The following is a 22,401-nucleotide window of genomic DNA, read 5'->3' as shown; positions in this document are numbered from 1 at the left end:
ATATATATTAGCAAAAATACATTTCAGAATGTATTTATGTAAATATATTTTTGGCAATTTTTGTATATTTTTATAATATTCAAATATAATATATATTAGCAAAATACATTTCAGAATGTATTTGCCTAAATATATTTTCGGCCATTTTTATATTTTTATTAGAATATTAAAATATAATATATATTAGCAAAATACATTTCAGAATGTATTTGCGTAAATATATTTTATCCGCCATTTTTGTATATTTTTATTAGAATATTAAAATATAATATATATTAGAAAAATACATTTCAGAATGTATTTACTTAAATATATTTTTTCCCAATGTATTGTTTGCCATTTCTTTTTTAATTTTTATTATATTATTAAAATATAAATATATTTTTAAAGCAATACATTTTGTCCTATTATATTTCAATCAAAGAAAATACATTTTTACATGCCACATTTGAATACGTTAAATTAAGTTAAAACTACATATATTTTAGTTATATATATATCAAGTCAGATTTCTTTGCCATATGGGGTCCCGCTTTATACAATCTACATGATAGATAAAAACAAACATTTCTGAGAGTTTTTTTCATTGAAAGTGTATCTAAAGGAATAGTAAAACTCATCATTTACTCACACTCAAGCTGTTAATCCTGTATACATTTCTTTACAAAGAAAGATATTTGTATTCAAGCAGGAAACAAAAACACCATTGACTTTCACAGTAGGAAAACGAAATAATGGTGCTCAAAAACTGTTAGTTACAAACATTACACAAAAAATCTTTCTTTAAGCGTGCGTAAATGATGACAAGAGTTTTCATTTTTGGGTGAACTATCCCTTTAATGCGTAACATACATTTCTTAATCTCTTATGTTTGACACTAGGGGGCAATAATAACACACACATGTACAAAACTTTATTTTTATGGAGATTTTATTTCATAATGCAAGATGTTCAAGTTTCATAACAAGTGCTTTATCTCCTTAAAATAAATTATTCTAATAAATTAATATGTTGCGCAAAATATTTTCGTTTTAATAAATAAATGTTCCCTTTTCATAAATAACAATGAATATTTTACTTTAAACTGGAATAAATAATTACAGTAATATATTTGACCAGCACAAACAATTCATATATGACATTCAGGGTAAAACAACACTGTAATATGTTCAACTTCAGTGCTCAGAAAATCAATGTCGTTTCCCATATGTAGTAAATAAAATACTCAACGCAATCGGTTTCAACACAATTTCAAGTTAAAGCTGAAGTGTGTAATGTCACATACAACACTTTACCCTACCCTAGCATATTGTGTGCAAGTTAAATACAGGTAAGCCATTTGCAGGTGTATTTTTTACAAGAAGTGTAAACACTTCATACTGTTTTAAAACATGGGTCTGTTCCAGTGGTGTAGTCCTAACGAAAACGTCGAATGACCAAAACAAAATACAGAACTCAGTGTATTTGTTTGCTTTACTAGTAACCTGACAATTAAATATGCCATTTATTCATATCTACGCATAATTCTTCACTTCGATTATGAAGTAATAGCGCTTTTCAGACAAATTTTCTATATATTGAGAGAATAACATCGCTGTGACTGTGCGTAATGTCTTGCCCAGGACTTGAACAATGAAAGTGAAATTGGGAGGTTGATCATCATCAAACCGTAAATTTCTTGAAACAAGAAGTGACTTAACAGTAACACCAACTACATTCATTGGACACTGCTGTAGTTGAAAAGTTACAGTACGGTCGACTGCACTACAATATTATTTATATAGCATCATATCTTTTTAACAAATCACATTACATACACAAGATTTTTACTATTCAATACATCTTCTGAAATAGTTTTACTGTTTAAATGTAGTCAAAGTGACCATTAACACCAACTATGCATGATTTCACTTGGTACCGACATAGATGTAACTTTACCAACAGTACATACAAAAGCGCAATACAGGAACAACGGTGCATTTCGATGGAATGGTGTTCTTGATTATCACCATGTGGATGTTTCTCACTGCTAAAAGGGAGTTTGGAAACTTGTACAACAAAGCACAGATGACAACATTGCTTAGTTTGTTTAATGCCGCACAGAGGTAAGCTAATCTTGCATTTAACAATGACGCTGATAGTGAAGATTCTCTCTGACCAATCAGTGATCTGCAGTGCTATCATGCTGCATACACACCAAACGCGAAGCATTGTGTTCCTCACTCTTGATTACTCGCGGGATTTAACTTTGTGTCATGTGAATTTTTTGCTTGAGTTGAATATTTTATACTTGCGCAGAGACGAATAGCGCGTTTTTGTGGCAATCGCGCCATCCAATTCACGTCATTTGCATCGCCCAGCATCAGTTCGTGTCTATTTGCATTAACTTTGTATGTAATCTACTTGCGCAATTCGTTGAATTCGCATTTGGTGTGTACGCCCCATTACACGTCACGTTTTAGTATCAGTTTGGCTGGAACCTCAACCGAAGTGGTACTAAAAAAAAGTATCAGGTGCTAGTAACTGTACAGAGTGGAAAACACCCCACAAGTGAGGTGTAGTGAACCGTACCGGGGTGTACTATCTAATGGAAAAGTTGTTATACGCAAACAGCGATGTAGAACAAGTAAGCATACTGTGTATACGTGCGTATGGCCCCAACTACACCACTGGTCTGTTCAAACCAACCTAAAACAGTAACACTGGCTAACCTTTGGTGTTATTTTGGGTTTAGACTACGGCTGGGTCCCAAATGGCACACTTTATGTGGACTTGCCATTTATTCATATCTACGCATAATTCTTCAATTCTTCACCCTCGCCTCCCATCTCTTATTTTAGGTTTGAAAAGTGTACTCATGGGCCAGTCAATATGCGCCCTCGATGCACACTTTTCCTGAACCCGCTTTTGTGCAAACTTCGCAACAGACGTCTTCCCGATAACCAAAGTGGCATTGCACACCACAAAAGTGCTGATTTGTAGGAAGGCCGTGAGTGTTTAGGGTGCCATTTGGGACAGGGCCTATGTGATGACAGCCTGTGGGAGTGCTTGGAAACCCCATTTGAAAACATTTATTATCTTGTTTGGTTACTCCAGTCGAGCTGATATTACTGTACACACTTCAACTTAAAAAATGATGCTCATTTGGTCGTGTGAGTGTTGAAAACACTCTGAAATTCAAGTCATGATTATCAACCTCAAACATTCGTTCATGTAAGCATGTATCTTTTTTTTTTACTTGCAGCCTCTCAATTGGAATTTTAAATACATCAGTTAAATTTCTAAACTAAAACAAACCATACAGAACACAGAATAAATAGACAAACAGATTTATGATAAAAAAGCCACTGGTCCTGGATCAGTAATCCCTTTCGCACGTTCTAATCTTAGAGAGAAGTTACACAATTCAAGGTTAGCATGATGGGGACACTTACATGCACAAGGGAGGTTTATGGTAAGAGTCTTTGAAGTGATCATTTGGTCTTCTCATCTAATCCACTTTCTGCTCTCAATGCCTGACTGCTGGCGGTGATGAACCGAATCCAGTGCTGCAGATCCTCAGGTACATCAGGGCACTCCACCTTAAATAGACAGACAGAGATGGCATTTATGTTAGTTAGAGAAGAACATTCAACACACCCCTTTCAAAGAAAGTTTACCAGGTAAGTTAATCCATACCGTTCTCTTGCACAGGAAGTCCAAGATCTTCTCTGGAGAGCTGCGGATCACATTCTGTCTGCACAGCATGACAGCTGAGATGAACCCATCGGACTTGGAGACGAACCTCTGCTCCAGGTAGAAGGACTTCTCGTCCCAGGACACGATGCGGGTCCGCAGCTCAAACGCCTCGCCGAGAACCAGCGAGCGCCTGTAGCGGATGGTCGACGCTCCGACCACCATCGTGGCGTTGAGCGCCCGGGCGGCCCTGAAAAGCCCGTTTCGGGTGTTGTGCGCAAAGCGGGCGAAGTCGCACTCGCGCAGATAGCGAGCGTTATTCATGTGAAACATGTAGTCCAGATCGTGAAGAAGAACCCGTCCGTGAACCACCTGCTCGGCCAGAACATCTTGGATCGGGCCCTGGAACAAGGACTTGATCACCATCCAGGAACCTCTCAGGAAGTACCAGACATCGATACTGCTGAACAGAACCAGAGACCCGGACAGAACCCACAGCAGCATGGTTCTGTTTACAGTGAAGATCATTAAATATTCACATCATGAATTAGGCTATTGACGTTGACAACGTCACAGAATAAGTGAATCATTCAACATTTCTATTCTAGTGCATTTTTAATACTTTACTAATGTAATACATTAAAACTAACAGATTCTAACTAAAAATTATGAACTTTAAAGATGAAAGACAGTATATGAGGTAATGATTTAGTATAATTGTAACCCAAACAGCGTTTATTAAACCGTAGCAAAAGAAACTATCAGTGATGTCATTCATTAAGAAAATTAACGTAAAATTTCTGTTTAGTTGAACCAGACGACAGAGCATCGGCAAGGTCGTGAAATAAAACCGACCCAAGTTAACCGGTTTATTCAAACGACATAACATTCGTTGATAGCCTAAGTTAATTTATGAATCTTATTCATTATAATCTTGTAATATATGATATTCTTATGCTACTCACGCGAATGAAGGCTTTGAGCAACCGGCTTCCTGTACTTCCGCACTGACTGAAACTGCGCTCCGATTGGTTGAGGAACGAAACCACGTGACTGCGTCACTAGGCCTCCCTGAGCTCAGAAATTGTGGCTAGAAGGGATACAACAAACGCCGAAATCTCGTGAAATCTCGCCGGACGGGCGCTGTTTTATCCTAATCATACCCCCCAAACCTAACCCTAAACCCAGTATCTCACAGGATTAGGCCAAAACTGAACCCAATCTAGCCAGAAGCGCTGTTTTATCCTAATCCTACGCCTACGGTACCGCCAATTCTAACCCTAAACGTAACATCTCGCGAGATTTCGGCATTTACTGTATACCTTCTAGCCAAAACCGCGAGCAGCTTGACATTTCTTCTATACGTAAATCTGTGTTTATTTCACCTACTGTATGTTTGTTTTTGTACCATATTACATCTTATTAAAATATAAATGTTTTCCCTGCTCATGTATGTATTTTATTTTAAAAATACGTCACAAATGCATATTTGTTTAAGCAACTGTTTTACCATATTCTGATATGTAATCGATTATTTTCTTGTTTATTGCTATAATGTGATTGGTAATAAAAACACGTTGCAAAGCCGATATATACAGCCAAGAAAAAAAAGATACTATTTCAATGGTCACTTTCAGTTTTCCTATATTTACTATTTATAGTTTCACTGAAAAAAATGATTCATTCAATTTACAAAATTTTTTAAGGTAATCAATTTATTTAAGCTACATTTAAACAAAAAAATGAATAGGGCATAACAAAACAAAAAAATCTTTGTTTAAATGTAGCTTAAATAAATTGATTGCAACAACTTACCTTAAAAAAATTGAGTAAATTGAATGAATCATTTTTTTCAGTGTATTCAGTTTTTAAGGTAAATGGTAAGTTTTGTGTCATTCTGTCAACTTCCGACAACATTTCGGCCAAATTCTTAATACATTTTTTTTATTAGCATTTATTTACTGAAAATTGAAATGGGGAAAACATAGTCAAAATAACAAAAAAGTTTTCTTTGTTCAATACTGCATAGAAAACAAGTTCAAATTGTGTATTTTAGTTTTTATTCATGTTTTTAGTTTTAATAACTTGTTGTATACAGTATATCCTATATATCCACAAACAATTCTGATACTTTGTAAGTGACATGTGGCCAAAAACTGAAAGTACAACAAAGCACAATTCACGTTTTTATTATTGAAACATTTGAGACACTAATGTGTGCCAATCATAATGTTCTGTAAACCAGTGTGTAAGAGTCCATTTAAAGCAGTGCCTCTGTTTGAGTCCTCATTTAGTCTTTGTGTTATCCAGTCCACTTTCCTCTCTGAGAGCTTTACTGCTGGCAGAGATGAAATTGATCCAGTGCTGCAGGTCTTCAGGAACTTCTGGTACGTCAACCTAGAAAAATCGGTTAATAAGTCTTATATTGTCGATTCTGAACCAGATACGGGCAAAATGAGATTTACAAAATTCAGGAGTATACAAGTTTACCTAAAAATGATTCATTTGTTTTTATTTAGTCAACCCCATTATTTTCTTTCTTGAAACACAAAATTGAGATGCAATATCTCTCTTGATGTGATTAATACTGATTTATCTAAAGTCTTTAAAGGCATATACTTTAATAGTGTACACAAATGTTCATGTTAATTCAGAACACTATAAGCATAAAGGGCATATGGATCAGTGTTATAATGCTCTTGAAGAAATGAATTAATACAGGGACAGAACAACATGAGGATGTGTAAATAGTGACACCATTTTATTACTAAAATAACTGATTTAAGAGCTGCATAGAGTATATGGTGGCTGCTCACCTTTCTTTTGCACAGGTACTGCAGGATCTTATCCGGGCTGCTGCGCAGTATATTCTGTTTGCAGAACATGATAGCAGAGACCACTCCATCCTTACAGGACACAAACCGCTGCTCCAGGTAAAACGATTTCTCATCCCAGGTGATGATTCGACTGCACAGCTTAAATCCCTCACCAACACACAATGGGCGCCTGTAGCGGATGGTAGTTGCCCCAACAACCATGGTGGCCCCTAGGGCCCGTAAAGCCTTGAACACCCCATTGCGGGTATATAAAGAGAAACGGGCAAAATCACACTCGCGTAGGTAGCGGGCATTGTTCATGTGGCAAAGGTCAATGTCATGGAGAAGGACCCGACCATTGAGGGTCTGCTCGCCTGTGATGTCAAATACAGGAGACTGGAACCAAGCCCTGGTCACCACAGCCACTGCTCGGATGAAATACCACACATCCAAACTGCAGAACAGAAGCAACAACACGGCCAGAATCCACAGCAGTGTGTCCCCTTCCCTATAATATACAGAAGAAACAACTGAAGCATGAAAACATTTAATAAAAATACAACATGTGTGGATACTTTACATGGCACTGCAGTGACCTCCACTGACATTGACAAGTATTACTTCTTTTAGAAATTCAGAGGATTTTTATTCAAGTGAAGTGCAAAATTGCTATCGAAGGATATATACATAAAAAGCCTTTTGTGTAAACATATATAATCAGGACTATATAAAGAGCTTTTTGTGCAAAAAGAGATCTATGACAATAAATCTTTCCATAAATGATTTACAGTAGCTGTGTTTCTATTACATTGGGAATTGAAAATATGCTAAATGCAAACACATACATTTCGTAAAAAGTTTATATTCGCATGAGGTGGTTTCTCAGGCAATTCAGAAAAGGTGTATTTCGGAAAACTGCTTTGGAAACAGTTTATTCGCATTTTCAGATCACCTGATGCAAGTTAGTCATATAAATATAATTTGAAGATGACGTGGTACTGGTATGTACTAAAACCTCACAGGAACACCTCAATTATTTTATTTCCAAGTATAAGAGGCTTTTCTTGCCAATAATGTTTGTATAACACTCCTACATGTCTTTTGATTTAAAATAATGTATTATTACTTCCAATAAACACCTACACGTTGCCGCTTAATTATAAGGGCCTTTCCTTGGCATTAATGTTTGGATAATACTCTTACGTCTTCATCGGTTGAAAATAATGCCTACACTGTAAAAAAATCAGCATGAAGTTAAACAACTTGGTTTTGCTTGTTTTGGTTTGTGAAAAGTAGAAATAACTTATAAAATCAGGTTGAAGCTGTTTAAATTCATTTTTTAAGTTAAAGTAACATAAAAAAGATATGTTGATTTGACAAATAAGTTGTGTGTTTTTTACAGTGCAATGTGGTGGATGTGATTTTTGTAAACCTAGCAATATCAGTCGAAGTGATGTTTGGATTCACTTATTGCAAGAGGAAAAATTACGTTTCAGTTGCAAATCATCGATTAATGGAAATGCTGTCATTTCCCAATTAGTTCTTTGTCGACATTTAGAAAATAACGCTAAAGTTTTGCGCAAATCTCTAATGGAAATGCAGCTACTGTCATGAAATTATATATTTTCTTAAAAAATATTATTTTAAATAAAATATTTCAAATTTAATATTTAAGATTACATTTTTAATCAGATCACTATCAAATGTGGCCTTTATTATATTAGTTTTTCTCTGATTATGGAGAAGAAACATATTCATAAAGAAAAGGCTAAAAGACAGCACAATGTTATTGTTATTTAATGTAGAAGTTAAACATCATATTAAGTTACTTCTTGGCTTTAATTAAAGTAAAAAAAAACACACTTCTCTTTGTGTCTTATTTGTATGATCTCAATTCCAGTTTTTAATTTTTTCAGGCTATTTATTTTATTGTTGCTTATTGTTGTTAGGCTCTAACAAGTTGTTGAACAAATATGTTATGCAAGTGAATCTTATTTTATTTAAAATAATGTGACGGACGGTAAATATAAAAACGCTGTCATGACTTTTTGAACTCGAAAGTAAAGTTAAGGTTTTCTGAGATTTGCACGACTTTTGAAGACTCATTCAAGCAGAACTTGTTAGGCTGGTAAGACTCGTATAAACTCGAGGGATCCGTTGTCGCTTGATCAACTAATTTAACATCTCACAACGGTACATATGTTTTAGAAAACCTCCGACAGAATATCACTAACATGTTAAGTTACTTCTCAGACATACGCATAATCTCTCTTTCTCTGTTAAAACAATCACAGTAGCGTTTCATACGCATAAACACTGTTGTGCACTGGCTTGAACGGCGATTTTAGTTTAGCAATTACAACAAATTACGATACTTTTAAAGTTAAAAATGACATGACAGAGTGACACCAAACTTACATGCTCGGTCGGTGCTCGCTTTACAGCCGGTGCCCTGCGTCTTTACGTCTTTAGTCCTCGACTCGACTGAACGCATGGCACGCCCCCTCCACGTGACGTCACTGAAACGGCTCGTGTGTTGGCCCGATAATGCAACTGTTAATGTGTAATTTTGACATTTCAAAAATCCCAGTTAAACTATTTAACTTTCATCAGCAGGTATTGTTGGCATGGGCTTTAATATATTAGCATAATTTTACCCCCCATAAGTGTTTCATATGGAACAATCGAAATATCTTATATAAAAATAGATCTCTCTTTTTTGACCAATGGTTCAACAATGGTTTGCTTTTAGTAAATCAGCTTTTTAATAAAAGAGGTTTATTACTGACTTACACAGAATTTATTTCAGAATATAATATACCAGTCACCCCTTAGCAATTTGCTATTGTAATGGGAGCAATACCATCTGGAATTAAGATGTTACTTAAAAATGATACTTATACTACATTTATATATGCCTTCCCTCCTGATCAAAAAAACAAACTCTTATAGGTAAAATCTGTTTCTCTGATCAAAAGAATAAAAATTATGAAGTTAGATCCCTTTTTCTTCAAACTATTACAGTGCCACCTATAATCTCTTATTGGAATGGATTATTTCATAATTTGAATTGGAACAATTTGGTCCCTTCAACAAAAATATTTTCTTAATAATAAAGTCAAAGAAGTGTCTTTTAAATTAATCATACATTTTACCCTGTCAAACATTTCATGAAGAAATATAAAGCTGATATTGATATAAGATGTTTATTTTGCCAAGTTCAAATGGAAACTGTGTACCACGTATTTTGGACATGTCATTAAACTACACTGTAAAAAAATTTTGTAGAAATTACAATGTTATTGCAGCCGGGTTGCCGGTGATTTACCGTAGATTTAAATTTATGTTATTTACTGGCAAGAGTTTGTTCAAAGTTAAATAAATTTTAAATATTAACATTTTATCTTTACAGAATAAAACTATACAATAACAGCCTTATGCAAAGCATTCTGGGAACCAGAAATCATCATCAACCTTTTTTTGTTTTTTGCTTCAGATTTTGTTTCCCAGAATGTTTTGCTTGATGCTGTTTTTTTAGTTTTACTCTGTAAAGACAAAGACTTGTAAATGTTTAATGTTCATTTAACTTTGAACAAAATGTTGCCAGTAAAAAACATAAACTTAAATCTACGGTAAATTACCGGCAACCCAGCTGCAATTTCTACGGAATTTTTTTACAGTGTAGACAGTTTTGGAAAAAAATTGAGAAGTTAATTAATGACAATATTCAGGAAGATATATTAATTAATTTTAAGGACATAGTTCTGGGATATGAATTATCTTATTTACTTTCTGTGCAAATTTCATCAACACTAAACCACTTTTTAGTATATTTCTAAAGGAATTTAACATGTATTTAAATACTTTTGAATCCTTACTAAACAAAAAATGCAAGAAAAACTACTTTAATATGTAAAGACTTTAATTTGTATACTTTAACCCTCGCTTTTTTTCTTTTTTCCTGTCTCTTGTTGTTTTTTTGTTGTTTCTTTCTTTAAAATATTAATAAAAATACTAAAAATTGTTACATGCTTCTTTTGTAAATGTTTATGTCACAGTTTATACAAATGTTAATGTATATAATGTTTATACTGTGACTTTTGTATTTTGTACTCTTCATTGTTTATCAATAAAAAAAGAGAGAGAATGCAACTGTAAATAACGATGTGATATATTAATTGCAATCGCACACATATATCATCAATTTATCCTTATTCTAAAAATACACAAAGAAATACATGTATGCAAATACAATCTTATAATTTTAATGTTGACATCTAGTTTTGCAAAAGCTTTTATCCAAAGCAACTCAGAAATAAGGAAGAAATATTAAGCAACTTTTTAAAAATATTGTGTATGATCATCACCGCAGATACAGCACATGGCTGTATTCTTAATGGAAAGATATCAGAACGTTTTCTTCATAAAGTGTGCAGTAGCGAATAGTATTGGTGGAATATTTTTAACCAAATCAAATTTGCATTTCAATGGGTTGTTCCAGCCCAGCATAGTTTATTTACTATGTGTTGAGTCAAAAAACGCAGATGGCAGGCCACAGCTCGACATTTTTGTGATAATAAAAACACCTGCAAGGCCTGAAAGAGATCAAGCCTCAGCCAAATAAGAAAAAGTAACGCAAAAGTAACGTAAGCATTACTTTCCATGAAAAGTAACTAATGCAATTAGTTACTTTATTGGGGAGTAACTTAATATTGTAATGCATTACTTTTGAAAGTAACTTTTCCCAACACTGCTTAAAAACACATTGGTCCAGCAGCATGTGATTTATATTTTAATCACACAAAATTTGTTTTACCTCGATTATCTTGTCTTTGTAATTGCACAGTCCTACCCTAAGCTATTGTGAATACAGCACTATAGTGTTGACCGTAATGACAATATTTACTGTAGAAAAGCTAAGCAATTCTTGGATCCACCACTTTCTTTATTTCAGATTTTTACAACACCTGAACAAATGCTATATAAAAACAAAAGCTTCAAATCCGGGTTGCTCATTTGTTTAAATTCACAAAGCGTGGGTTGCATAAGATTTACATTTCTATAAGGTCCCCCGCCATTTTATGGATTCAGGGATCTTTCATATCAGTTGAATTTGTCTCTGCTTTGCCTGCAGTTCATGTCCTCTGAGAAATGCTGTAAGTCAATATGAATGATGAATTATAGCAGATTGAGTCTGGCATTGTCATTGAGGGAGATGAATGAAACGGCCTTTGAAAGAAAAGCTTGGCCTGAAAGAGACAGAAAATTACTGTAGCCTTCTTCCATAGCCTCCATTCGTATTAAACAAAGCCTTAGCATCAAATGAACGCTTCTGCAACGTCTGTCCCATTTCGGATAAACGAAAATAAATGGTCTGAAATTCCAGACAGACAAACAGATAGGCATCGTTTTGAAATAGGCATTACTCATGACACTTGACATACATGCCATCTTGTAATTCTGTCGAGATGAGACTGCGGTTGAAAAACAGTCGTTTGTCACGTTAATGGAAGTGTATCGATCGGGCCAACGCGTTTCTGAAATAGTAATGTACCTATTGAAGGGTCACTGGTGAAAAGCCAGCTGTGTTGAGCGATTGTGAGTTGTGTGTGTTGGGATGAGTTGTAAATTCATTTGACGAACCCACACACACACACACAAAGTGCTCAACATCAATCAGTCAATCTGCTTATTCTTTGACCTTAAGAAGACAGCAACATGAAGACAGATGTCTGGATGTGTTTGTGTGCGTGCGTGAGAGAGAGAGAGCGTTTTGCTTGTGCTAAAGCCCTTGTTTTATCCCCCCAAAGATTACTGAAAAGGGAACATCTGTTTGCTCATATTGTCTTTGTTAAAATGTGACTTTCAAAGCTGTTATCCTTCAAAGCTGTTTACGTTATGGCCCGCCTCTTCCTCTTGCCTAATATGAAAAAAATACAATATTTGCAACCACAAACAAATATGCAACCTTTCATTTACACTTAAAGAGCATTTCCAGAAACAGCTATGTCTAGTGACAAAGTGCTCAATGAAGTACTCTCATCTTATTATTTAGGGCTCTTCAAGGAGAGACAAGAAGCTATGAACCGATGTGTGTGTTTTTGTTTGTGTGTGTCCGTGTACCGCATCTTTCATCTGCTCCAAACAGTTGTCTAATTACTCTAATCTGGGTCGACATAGGCCAGTTCGGTCCCTGGGGTAATTACTCACACAATAAATACACAAAAACACGCAGCATAGTGGCTGCACATATATGTTTGTTTAAGTACAGTAGGCTACACAAACAAGCTCACCATGTATCCAGACTTATACAAATGCATTTGAATGTGGGTCAGCTTGCTTTGATCCCACCCCCGCTCCATCACAGAGTTTAATACTCCCCAAAAATAAACAATAACACTGAATATCAAAATAAACAATCTTACGGGATTATGTGGAGAGATAAGGAAGACCGATACAGTCTCCACGCAACAAATAAACGGAAAGAAAAACAGAATTCCTTCTCATAAACCAACATTAATGTCAGTCTGGGATCAGATCACCATGGCGACAGATTCTTGGTGTCAATCGTGTTGGCTGAAAACTCAACCTTGCTTTGTGTGACACGCACACACACCTTGTTTTATTGATTTAGCAGAAGGGGATAATGACATCGCCAAAGCCTTATTTTTATGACAAAGTGGATCAGCTGAGAACAAACATAACTGAGTCTTGGGTTAGGCGGATGTCACCTGGGTGGCTGTGTTTTATAAAGAGTTTGTTTGGGGTGGAAACATTCATTAGCGGCAAGGGTGTTCGGGAAATAAATTGTATTATTATCAGTCATGGGAGTGTGCATTATTAAAGTCGGGTGACACTCAATTTGTCTTTGCTGAGGATGAGAGTTACCCAGGAGCAAATCATTTGTTCGGCTTTTAGACACATAGAGAGATGGTACCAACACTTTTATGTCACATTATATAGTCTCTTTATTTCTCTATTAAACACACAAACATATACACAGCCATGGAAATTGCAGCTACAGAAATGGGGTCACTCTCTTGCCATTACATTTAAAGGGTTATTTTCTGTGTAATTAGACATTGAAAGGCAGTAATGGACTATGTGGTAGTGCTAAGCACTGCTTACATGCACTTTACTTTCCAAAAATGAAATGTTGAAAATTGACGGTTTCAGCAGTAACAGTCCGCTTGTCTATAGGAAACCAAAACATCTGTAATTTTTGATGAGGTATTTGTTCCATAGTTCATTTTAGCCACTATAGTCACAACATTAAACAAACAGAAACCGGAAGTACATTTCTGACCAGAAGCGTAACTGCGACAACGCACGTGCGTCCAATGAAACCGTCCATAATACGGTTAAAAAAATTGTCTTTGTTGTTTGATTAAAGGGATAGTTCACCCAAAAATGAAAATTCTGCCATCATTTACTCACTTGATGTTATGATAAACCCACATAAATGTATTTGTTCTGATGAACAAGAAGGAAGATATTTTGAGAAATGTTCGTAACCAAACAGTTCGTGGACCCCCTTTCTCATGGAAGTGAATGGGATCCACGAACGGTTTGGTTACAAACATTTCTCAAAATATCTTCCTTGTTCATCAGAACAAAGAAATTTATGTGGGTTTAAAATAACTTGAGAGTGAGTAAATGACAGAATTTTCATTTTTGGGTGAACTATCCCTTTAATTGCCAAAAAAGTACTATGGTATTACTACTACCTTTTACACTTTGGTAATTTGACATGGTACTTTTTGTTTAGTATAAGACAATATTTTATCTGATCTGGTATATCATTAACTTTTACTGTGCAATCAAAAAATTTTGAACTGTTTTAACCCAATGTTGGGTAAAAATGGACAAGTCTGACTGTTGGGTTATATAAACATAGAAAATGTCACGTAGCTAAACTGGTAGTGCATTGCATTAACAGGGCAAAAGGTTGTAGGATCAATCCCAGAGATCACACATATTCTTTAAAAAAAATTAGCAAGCATCTGTCAAATGCATATAAATGTCCCAACAATGCCAAAACAGGCCATCATTGTTTGGGGAGTGGCCTCATTTTAAGTAATATATTTAACATGACTACAAATTATCATCTTTGTGAAAATGTAATATGGATCAAAAATGAATATATTTTTATGACAGCAGTGAAACAATATGTTGCAATCTTTTTGTCCTGTTTTAAAGGCCTCGTGCCTAATTCAGTACGCTTCCATGTTGATGCCAAACCAAGGCTGTGAGGGATGGACGTCCAGAGCGTGCGCTTTAAACCAATTGTTTTGTATTAGGATGCTGGTCATTCAGCCATCTAAACACATAATATAAAAAATACATAATTATTACACAATATAATCAAAATACATAATTTTACAAATTTCCATAGTACAAAGAACCTCAGAAAACATGGAATGTTAAAATGAGAAGGGACATTTGGCGTAATTTAAGATGAGAATTTGGCATACATAAAATCTGATTTGGATATTAGCCTGTTTTTTATTCAAATTAAATGTATCATGTATACTTTTCTTTAAAACACTAATATAGTATTTTGTATGTATTTTCTTTGTTATACGGCATAAACATTGACTTCATAATGTGTGATTGACTTAACCCTAATAAGACCCTTGGGGTCATTTTCTTTACTATCAGCATTAATGTATAGATGGGAAGCAAATGAAAAAAAATTATATATTATTTGTATCATTAAAAATGTATATATTTTTTGTAATTACTCTTTTAATCCCTGGGGTCATTTAAATAGGGTCTTATGAGGGTTAATAATGTGTGCTTGACTTAATAACATGTGATTTACGTGATAGTTCGTTGTGCAGGTGTTAAACCCCATATGTTGTGTAGTGTACAAATGTTAGTTAAAAATGAATCCTGCTTCTGTTGATTCTTTTCAATGTGCTTAAAAACTTACAGAAGAAAAGTTTTTAAATTATTCATTCCTTGCATTATTTTGTAATCTGTATGAATTGGAGATATGCATTTAGTTAGGACTTTATTAGTGTTTAAAAGAAAAGTAAGCATGCGCACAACATTAGAAATTAATGATTAGCCAACAGGCGAATAACAAAACAGATTTTCTCAAAATTATTATTCTTATTTTACCAATCCACGTTTTCTGAGGTTCTTTGTCCTGTGGAAATGTATAAAATGTTGTATTTTCTGTGTTTTGATGGCTGAATGACCAGCATCCTTATACAAAACAATCGTTTTGATATCAACATGGCGGCAGCTAGGCTGAATCATTTGTTCACGTGTCGCTATCCTTGGTGCTGAAATCATGAGAACGGAATAGTATCAATAACAAAGTCAGTCAATAACAATGAAAGTGCCAACATATTTAAACAAAGTAAATGTTCAATACACCTCGCTTAAAAAACAATAAAATGACCGACACCCTTTACAACCTTACAACTTTTGAATTCCTCCTTAGAGAAATATGTACTGATAGGAGCAGTTTGTCAAACTATCCACATAAACAATATTGCTGTAGACTATAGCAGCAAACTGTAATACATTTCCTAGATAGGCTACTATAGTGATTTTGAACCATACTATAGTAATTATTAAAGTACAAACGTATTACAGTTTACCAATTAACAGCAGATATATGGCTAGAACTGATACTGCATTAGGGTTTCATATAGTAGCCTAATTTTACTATAATTAGCATAAAATGGTACAGTTACTACAGTCTTTTCATGTGGGCATACAGTACATTGTATTTTATATGTTCATATGTAAAAATCAACAGACATTTGCGCTATTTGTAGATAATTTTGCCTTTAAAATATACATTTTTTATTTTAATATTTTTCATTCATTGAACATTTTGAAATGAAACAAAACAGGCTGAATGAACGTCAGCTTTGATTGATGCAAGCCTTACGTTACCAATCACAGCGAACAATAGAGCGCGCGCGCGCGAGAGAGAGAGAGGGTGAGAGAGAGAGAGAGAGAGAGAGAGCTGCGTGTGTGTGTGTAGTCGGATCAGCTGAGCTCATAGGGAAGCAGGAAAAGGAGAAGTAGGATTCATAATCTGTATCACGTGTATATGAGACGTTATTTTGGTTTGTGGAGATCTATCGGTAAATCATTGACGCGTGCTGATGTTATTGTAATAAAAAAGAGATTTAACCGGAATATTCACACATCGCATCTGTGGAGAATGGCAGGACATAGCGGTGGCCTGTCAGGATCGCAGCTCAAATGCCGCTTTGTTTGCCGTCCCAGCGTGGATTCATCATCATTCATGCTGTTTGTCCTAAAATCCGTCTGAATTCAACCCAAAACACAGTCCGTACAGAGACCGGCTATTAAACCTTACCGAGCATTTTACAGGTAAGATGACAAATTTATTTTAAAAGATCCCAATGCATTTTACTTTTCCAACACTTTCTCTAATTCAATTCACGTGCAGTCTTGTTTCTCATATATTCATTTTTTTCTACAGCTAAGTGTAACAAGTAGTAACATACTTGCATATTGCATATTGATCTGTCTTACATATACTGTATCTTTGAAGTAGCTACTGTTGCATGCATGCAACACTTTAAATGTTTCTTCATTATTCATTATTGCGCAATACTGTAACACTTACGCATCTGGCAACTGCTGTGTGTTCGAGTTAGCTATATATTTATTACTGTTTGTGCTCCCTTGTATTCAAACCTACAACCTTTGCACTGCTAACGCAATGCTCTGAACTACAGGAATGTAATCAAGGCAATGGGAAAGAAGTATAGTCCACATAGACCTATTTGTCCTGTATGTGCAGCTTTCATCATGATTGAAGTAGTAGATTTGTCTCCTGCTATTGAGTGGCACAGTAGATGGATGAGAACTGCTGGTTTTTGCACCCTGGATATATATGAGCTTTACTACAGCAAATATGAAAGCACACTAGTGCGGTAACAACATAGACAAAATACTAAAGAGAAAGATTACAGGAATAGCATGCAATGCAACTAGGTATTTGTTGCAACAGGTTCGTCACCTACTGTGCATGCATGAAAAACATGGTAGAAATGCATTGGATCATACTGAAATGTGGCAGACTGTTTCCGTTTAAAAAAATCAGAAATCATACACCCCACCAAGAGAAGCATCAATCTATTAGTGCCAAATCAACCAACAACATCCATTAACAGTTGACATATCTATTCATATATTTATTTATATTTTACTTTAAAATATGTGACCCAACAATGTGTTGAAAATAACTAAGGGTACTGTGTGAAATAAGTCCTATAAAGTAAGCAATTTATTTTTGTACATTTTGCGGTGGTTTCCCAGACAGCTCTTATCTTAGTCCCAAAATGAAATGCATGTGTGAGCTGCCATGAATTTAAAAACATCTTGTACTGATTATTTAACCCATGCTTGGTTGTTTCAACCCAAAATACTGGGTTGTTTTAACCCATTGTTGGGTCAAATATAAAAATGTTATGGGTTAATTTCAACCAAGCTGCTGGGCTCCTTTTTGACCTAGCAGTGTATATCAGTGCCATTGTTTTGTCTCAAGATGCACACCATTAGCCCTGTTATTTTTTTTATAATGTTTGTTTGTAAAAACTACTTAAATGTTCTAATATAACAATTGTAATCCTAGTCCTGTATTAATCTAAACCCAGTTTGATAAACCGCCCCCTTTGTTTTTTTCTATCATTACTTTGTATGACATATATCTCAGCCACTTTACAGCCAATATTCCAGGGGTCTCTAACCTTTTTCTCAATACTGGATGACTACTTTTTTGATATAGTCTACTCAAAACTTTTTTGTTTTACACATTCATATGTTTTATCATAGTTTAAATTGTTAACATACATAAAAGAAAGCAAGCTTATATATAAATAAATAAAAATAAAAATTGAGGCTATTAATAGTATGTGCTTTGGCGGGCAACTCACAGACCCCGCGGGCACTATGTTGGAGACCACTGCAATATTGTATAAAAAGAAAGGTTAAACAGACATGCTCAACCAACAAAAGAGCAGATGCAAGCAAAAATCAAGTTCATGTTTATTCAATAAAAATCTGAAGTGTTTACAATTTTTTCGAAATAGCTAATAATTGTAGAAAACAAAAAATATATTGCATACATGGGTTAGAAATGGACCTTTAATGATTTAATTTGTAACTGTTCACGTTTACATTGGCAATGTAATTAGTATACAGTAAATATCATGAATAAAAGCCTAAATGACAAGCCATTCTTTGGTTTTTAATGAAATATAAAGCACTTTTTATGAACGAACACATTTTTTAACATTGCCTGTATACATAATTCATACTGTTTTCTGATAACAGATGATGAAATAAAATGAAATAAATTCATTCTGACAGGGCTGTAACCACAATAGTCATTGAGGGGGGCATAGCCCCCTCCCAATATTTGATGTTTTTAATATACATGCATACAAATAGCCGTAAATGTGATATCCCCGATGTTCAGAGACTGTCCTCCAAAAATAACAACCTCATAAGTCGTTTGTGCAAACACCTTATGACGACATAAAGTGTTGTATTAAGGCATTAGTGTCCTCAGTAGCTTATAAATACAATCTGTTGTTATGTTTTAAGGTTTTTACCTTATACATCAGGTTAGACACATTTAATTTTACATTTATAGTTTTAAGATATTTTGGATCACCCTCACCCTTACCCTAAACCTAACCACTTTTCAACCATATAAAAGACAACATGCAAAAGTACAGTCACACATATTTATTGCATAAAACAGAATAAAAGTATTACAAACCATTTGTGTTGAAAACCTTGCAAAATAAAGCCATGCGATTACTTTATATGAAAAACTCTGTGATCAAATCGCACAGTTTGATCTCATTCAAACATAAACCAGCATGACATAGTCGGTCACAAGAGCTAATAGCACTTCACATTCTTAGCTGACGTAATGATGCAATCGTTCACAAGACACACGAGATCCAATGCCTTTCTCACAATCATAGATGACGTAGCATCGTTGCTTCTGGCTGCAGTTTTTGAATCAGCCTACACCGGATCTGATATTTAAAGCGGATTGTCATCACTTTTGCATCTTTTCTTCAAATAAATCGATCGTTTGACCTCGGTACACTTGTTATATTTTAAGTACATTTTTGTATGCTTTGTTGATATCATATAATAAATAAATGGGTGCGTTATTTGCCCTAAATGCCTGAATAGTGTAATGTGTAATAAAAAACAATTAATCCTGGCGGTTTAAATTGAAAATATTATCTCAGTATATGTCAATCGTATGGGTTGGAGGATATGTTGGATGTTCACGGCCTTGCATTCTCACACATCTATGTAACTAGAGGAATTAATTACTCCCTTTTACTATAAAAAGTAGGGCTGTCAAAAGATTAATTGCGATTAATCGCCTATAAAATAAAAGTGTGTTTGCATAATATAATTGTGTGTAATTATTATATATATAAATAAATAAATACATACATATATAAATGTTACATATTATATATTTATATTTTCTATTTTATATATATGGTGCTTTTTAAATACATACTTAATATTTATATATACAAGCAAATTGCAATGCACACACATTTATTACAAATTATGCAAAAACTTTTATTTTGTATGCAATTAATCACGATTAATTATTTGATAAAAAAGATTTTGACAAAAAGGCAAAAATAGCAAACTAAAATGTGAAAACAGTTAGTTCCCATCTTTATCAATCAGAGTCCACTTCATATCAAAAATATAGCATACGTATTGGACATCTAAGTATGTGATTAACCACAGTGTGGACACTAAACTCTAACTCAGGGGTTCTCAAACTGGGGGCCAGGGGGGGCCCAGTTTTATGATATTTTATAAAATACATTAATTTATTATGAATTCTGTGTAATTAAACCAAAAAATAAGCCTACTAACCAACAACACTACTTTGTATAATTTAATATGTTTTGTTTAATTAAAATGTTACATTTTAGAACTGTTTTGGTCATAAATTTTCTTTGGGGGGGCGCGAAGAAACGCACCGTATACAAGGGGGGCCGCACGATGAAAAAGTTTGAGAACCACTGCTCTAACTAACTATTTGAACAGGTTGTCATATATCAAGATAAAAAGCCTTATTGTTTATAATCTTGATCAGAAGAGTGTGAATGTTTGCATGTGAATGTGTCTGTGTATGACTACATAGATGGATGCTACCGGTTATTAAATGATGGCCCTATCTTTTTCGGGCTTATCAGACTGTATTGACTGAAAATGTAGATGCAGAAACACATTGTCAACAACATACGAGTGTGCTGTAAATAACAAGGAAGCAATCGATAAAGTTAACCAACATGACACTGCACATGTGTGGCATACTGTTCCTGTAAGTTAACGGGCAAAAAGTTGTATACAAATCTAATGAGAGTCGCCAAAGAGAACAATAGGAGTTAAAAGACCAGGACGCATTGCAGTAATAAGGATTTAGGACAATTACTTATGCAGCCTTAAACAAGCATCATGTTCTTAATGCATATTTTTTCTTTGGATTTTGGGATAAAACAATTCACCTTTTTGCATCTCATAAATCAAGTTTTAAAATAAAATCAGTGCACAGTGTTGCTTCTTTGGAAAACAGATACACAAATTGATCCGCAGTTAGAAGACAAAAATCGATTCGAGTAAACTGCAGTTGAACACGACTCTGAGATTAAATAACAAGCAGATATGTCTATTCATTTGGACCGGCCTAGGTTTAGGCATTCTGCGCAAATGATGACACACAAGCACATGAAAGAGACTTTCACAGGCTTTGTATTGATTTGAGAACAGTGGGTGTAGTTTTGGCAGTTTGTATAAAGTGTGACAGTTTGTTTGTCCTATTGATGAGCAATGATAAATGATTGCGCTTCGTATGTGTGTTTTGATAATTTTTCTCGAGGTTTGGTTAGCGTATGCTGTGTTTGATTACTGTCTTCGTGTTGCGTGATTGCTGCGAACCCAATGATAAACACACAGTCGCTGCAGAGAGGAAACTTGATTGTGTGAAAACACCGTTGAAGTGATGATAAAAGTGTCGCAATCCACATGAGTCTTTTTTGCTTTCTCACTCAATCTTACATAGACACACAGTTCACAACTTTAGAGAAAATATCTATATCTAATATCTTCCTGGACTTTTAAAATTAAGGGTAAGACAAAGGTTTTACAGCTTAATGCCTTTGGGGACGTTTTAAAGTGCCGTGGTTCTTAGGAAAACTTAAAGTTTTGAGAACCTATTATAACAACAACATTTTTTAGAAGCGGTTCCAGAGTAAAATACATGTTTGAGCTGCCTTAATTTTAAAATACATTGTACTAACATATCTTAAAGGGGACTTTTTCCATGTTTAGGTGCTATAATTGGGTCCCCAGTGCTTCTATCAACCTAGAAAATGTGAAAAAGATCCACCCCGTAACTTGAGTAAACAATTTTGTAAACCATTCATTGCAAGCATGTAGAGCTGAACGATTCTGTATAAAAAGAGAATCATGATTCTTTTGCTTAAAATAAAGATCACGATTCTCAATAACTTTGTTAATTTTAAAGACTTACAACCCCTAAACATTAGTTTAACATTATTATTAACATTTTTACTGGTTATTATTTTAAAATTTCTTACAGATGTAAAGAATTATGCAATTCAGTTAATGTTAAATGTTAAGTGATTATGTGTTAATTTTATTTAAATAAAAAATGTAAAATAAAGCAATAAGCCCCAAGAAGCAGTGGGTTACCAGTGCATTTTATAACAGCTAAGGGGCGTTGTTAGGCACGACACGAAACGGAGTGCCTAAACCCCCTTAGCTGTTATAAAATGCACTGTAACCCCACTGCTTCGCGGGGGTTATTGCGTTTATAAAACGGTTACTTCGT

At 34.6% G+C, this 22,401-nt stretch overlaps 3 protein-coding genes across 3 annotated transcripts in view; 1 reads left to right on the top strand and 2 right to left on the bottom strand.

The window, feature by feature from the left end:
- Nucleotides 1-903: 903 nt before the first annotated feature.
- Nucleotides 904-4,706, bottom strand: LOC135767119 (protein THEM6). Its single transcript, XM_065276750.1, has 3 exons — nucleotides 4,641-4,706; nucleotides 3,679-4,183; nucleotides 904-3,581 (listed from the first exon to the last, which is right to left on the bottom strand). Exons 2-3 carry the CDS (start codon nucleotides 4,177-4,179, stop codon nucleotides 3,474-3,476), a joined length of 609 nt encoding a protein of 202 aa, XP_065132822.1. The 5' UTR covers nucleotides 4,180-4,183; nucleotides 4,641-4,706; the 3' UTR covers nucleotides 904-3,473.
- A 1,022-nt stretch (nucleotides 4,707-5,728) lies between these two features.
- them6 (thioesterase superfamily member 6) lies at nucleotides 5,729-9,000 on the bottom strand. The gene is made up of 3 exons (XM_065276749.2): nucleotides 8,910-9,000; nucleotides 6,492-6,999; nucleotides 5,729-6,072 (listed from the first exon to the last, which is right to left on the bottom strand). Coding segments are annotated over exons 1-3 (621 nt in total). The 5' UTR covers nucleotides 8,912-9,000; the 3' UTR covers nucleotides 5,729-5,961.
- A 7,500-nt stretch (nucleotides 9,001-16,500) lies between these two features.
- The window catches only part of lrrc24 (leucine rich repeat containing 24), a 46,760-nt gene continuing 40,859 nt past the window's right edge, over nucleotides 16,501-22,401 (top strand). Inside the window, exon 1 of the mRNA XM_065276709.1 lies at nucleotides 16,501-16,853. The gene's annotated coding sequence lies outside the window, so the exon portion shown is untranslated. The remainder of the gene's footprint in view (nucleotides 16,854-22,401) is intronic.

Source organism: Paramisgurnus dabryanus, chromosome 6, assembly GCF_030506205.2.
Source record: "Paramisgurnus dabryanus chromosome 6, PD_genome_1.1, whole genome shotgun sequence".
NCBI classification, from domain to species: domain Eukaryota; kingdom Metazoa; phylum Chordata; class Actinopteri; order Cypriniformes; family Cobitidae; genus Paramisgurnus; species Paramisgurnus dabryanus.
The sequence above is the reverse complement of the archived record's forward strand: the minus strand, read 5'-3'. Positions and strand labels throughout refer to the sequence as shown.